The sequence below is a fragment of the Microtus ochrogaster genome, unplaced genomic scaffold (genome assembly GCF_000317375.1).
Source record: "Microtus ochrogaster isolate Prairie Vole_2 unplaced genomic scaffold, MicOch1.0 UNK41, whole genome shotgun sequence".
Taxonomy (NCBI): domain Eukaryota; kingdom Metazoa; phylum Chordata; class Mammalia; order Rodentia; family Cricetidae; genus Microtus; species Microtus ochrogaster.
The window spans coordinates 1114492-1116643 of NW_004949139.1; the positions used below are offsets into that span (position 1 = coordinate 1114492).

The 2152-nt window shown below is 54.6% G+C and overlaps 1 protein-coding gene across 6 annotated transcripts in view; it reads right to left on the reverse strand.

The window, feature by feature from the left end:
• Positions 1-28: 28 nt before the first annotated feature.
• The window catches only part of Atg16l2 (autophagy related 16 like 2), a 13226-nt gene continuing 11102 nt past the window's right edge, over positions 29-2152 (reverse strand). For 4 of the 6 annotated variants that reach the window (XM_026790122.1, XM_026790121.1, XM_026790124.1 and 1 more), the window contains 4 exons: positions 1634-1783; positions 1425-1472; positions 877-978; positions 29-786 (listed from right to left, as the gene is read on the reverse strand). In XM_026790122.1, the coding sequence (XP_026645923.1) occupies positions 699-786; positions 877-978; positions 1425-1472; positions 1634-1783 (388 nt within the window). In that variant the 3' untranslated portion in view covers positions 29-698. The remainder of the gene's footprint in view (positions 787-876; positions 979-1424; positions 1473-1633; positions 1784-2152) is intronic. The other 2 variants (XM_005368783.3, XM_005368784.3) reach the window with 2 other exon arrangements.

A 2152-nucleotide genomic window follows, 5' to 3' on the forward strand; every position in this document is an offset into this window, starting at 1 on the left:
TGCTGAGGGCTGACCCCACAGGTGCTGAGGGCTGACCCCACAGGTGCTGAGGGCTGAGACAGTCAGTGCCTGCCATCCCCGCACTGAGGCTGAGGCCTCAAGTTCTGAGCTACCCTGAGCCATCAAATGCATACTTGACTAGCCAGGGCTTCATACCACAACTATGTCCAAAACAGTGACGACAAACACTAGGCTTCTGGTGAGGACAAGAATAAAGGCACCTTTAGGAAGGAGCCCCAGAGACTGGCGCGAGGGACAGAGCTAACACACAGGGAGATGGTGGCAGGAGGCAGGCAGCCTATCATCCAGATGGAACTGCAGGCCAGGACCTGGTTCCAGCCAGGCAGGCCTCCCACCGGGATCACCATCCACCAGCCCCAAGAGCTACTGCTCCTCACGGCCTTCATGCTGTTCCATGATTAGACTAGTACAGCCAATCTCCCCGGACCCCCCAAGAGCTTCAGAGGCAAGACACAGGTAGTTTTTTTATCCATTTTGAGAAAAATAAACAAATAGAGATTTTTACAAATTGTAATCCCTAATTGACACTTGATTTTTAAACAGGCCAGGTCCTGCCAGGCCCTCACATAACATCTACATTTGACCCAACCCCAACTCTGGAGTCCTGGTCAGTGGAAGGCTGTCCTCTGGCTTCTGGCTTCAGAACAGCGCTCTGGTCCATCCAGGGAAACTGTGCCCTAGTGCCAGAGCACCACCTTCCTGCCTTGATCCACACTCACAACATGGTTCCCAGAGAAGCACCAGGCCACAGCGTTGACAGCAGCGCTGAAGAGAGGGAAGACAGACCTCAGAGGGCAGCTTGTAAGGCCTCGTATAAGATGGGCTCCCAGGACTGGTAATGATGGGTCCACTCACCAGTGGGGTCCCTCTAGGCTGCTCTCCAGTTTCCCGGTGTCCACATCCCAGATGTACAAGGCTCCATTTGAGGAGCCTGCCAGTGCGTAGCTTCTGTCAGGGCTGTGCAGGTCACAGAACGTGAGAAGGGGTTCAGAAGCACGCGCGCACACACACACACACACACACACACACGGTCACAGAACGTGAGAAGGGGCTCAGAAACGCATGCACACACACACGGTCACAGAACGTGAGAAGGGGCTCAGAAGTGCACACATGCACACGCGCACACACACATACACACACACGGTCACAACGTGAGAAGGGGCTCAGAAGTGCGGGCGCACACACACACACACGGTCATAGAACGTGAGAAGGGGTTCAGAAGCGCATGCACACACACGGTCACAACGTGAGAAGGGGCTCAGAAGTGCGGGCGCACACACAGACACAAGGTCACAGAACGTGAGAAGGGGTTCAGAAGCGCATGCAGACGCGCGCGCACACACATACACACAGACACACACACACACACGGCTCTACAGGCATATTTGCCCAGACACACCTGAACACAGCTTTGGTCCAGTCAGAACTGCATTTGAAGCCATCCGCCCTGAGGACAGAACAGGACTGGAGTCACAATGCCAGCTGCTCCCACTGTGCCCGTCCTCCAGATGTAAGAAGGTGCCAGCACTCAAGCAGGGACTGACTACAAGGGAGTACCCCCCACCCAGGACCCTGCACGGGAGAGGCCCAACAGGCCCAGGCTGGTACCTGAACACCTGTCGGATGTTGCTGAGTCGCAGGTCGATGACCTTGAGTGTATTGTCTCGGGAACAGCTAAGCAGCTGCAGCTGGTCATGGCTGAGGCTCAGGGAGGTGACCCGGCCCTGTACAGGGATGACCTGGATGCAGTGGGGGCCCCTGGGAGGGTAAAGATGGAGAAGGATGAGGCAGAAGCATCCTAGGTTCCTTCTGACAGGCTGTATATGGCCACTTTCCCAGATCACGTATTCCAGAGGCACCGCAGGCCAGGATCCTAGGGCTGAGGCTGAGACTGACTGGAGGGCTGGAGCCTTTAGAAGGCTTGGGAGTAACAGTGATAGCCAGGCATGGTGGCACAGGAATCTAATCACAGCTGAGGCAGGAGAATCGTAAGTTCAAGGCCAGCCTAGAAAACATTATTGAGCCGGGCGATGGTGGCGCACGCCTTTAATCCCAAAAAAAAAAACGTTATTGAGATCCTGTCTCAAAATAAGAACATAAAAAGGCTGGGAGTATTTTTTTTTTTTT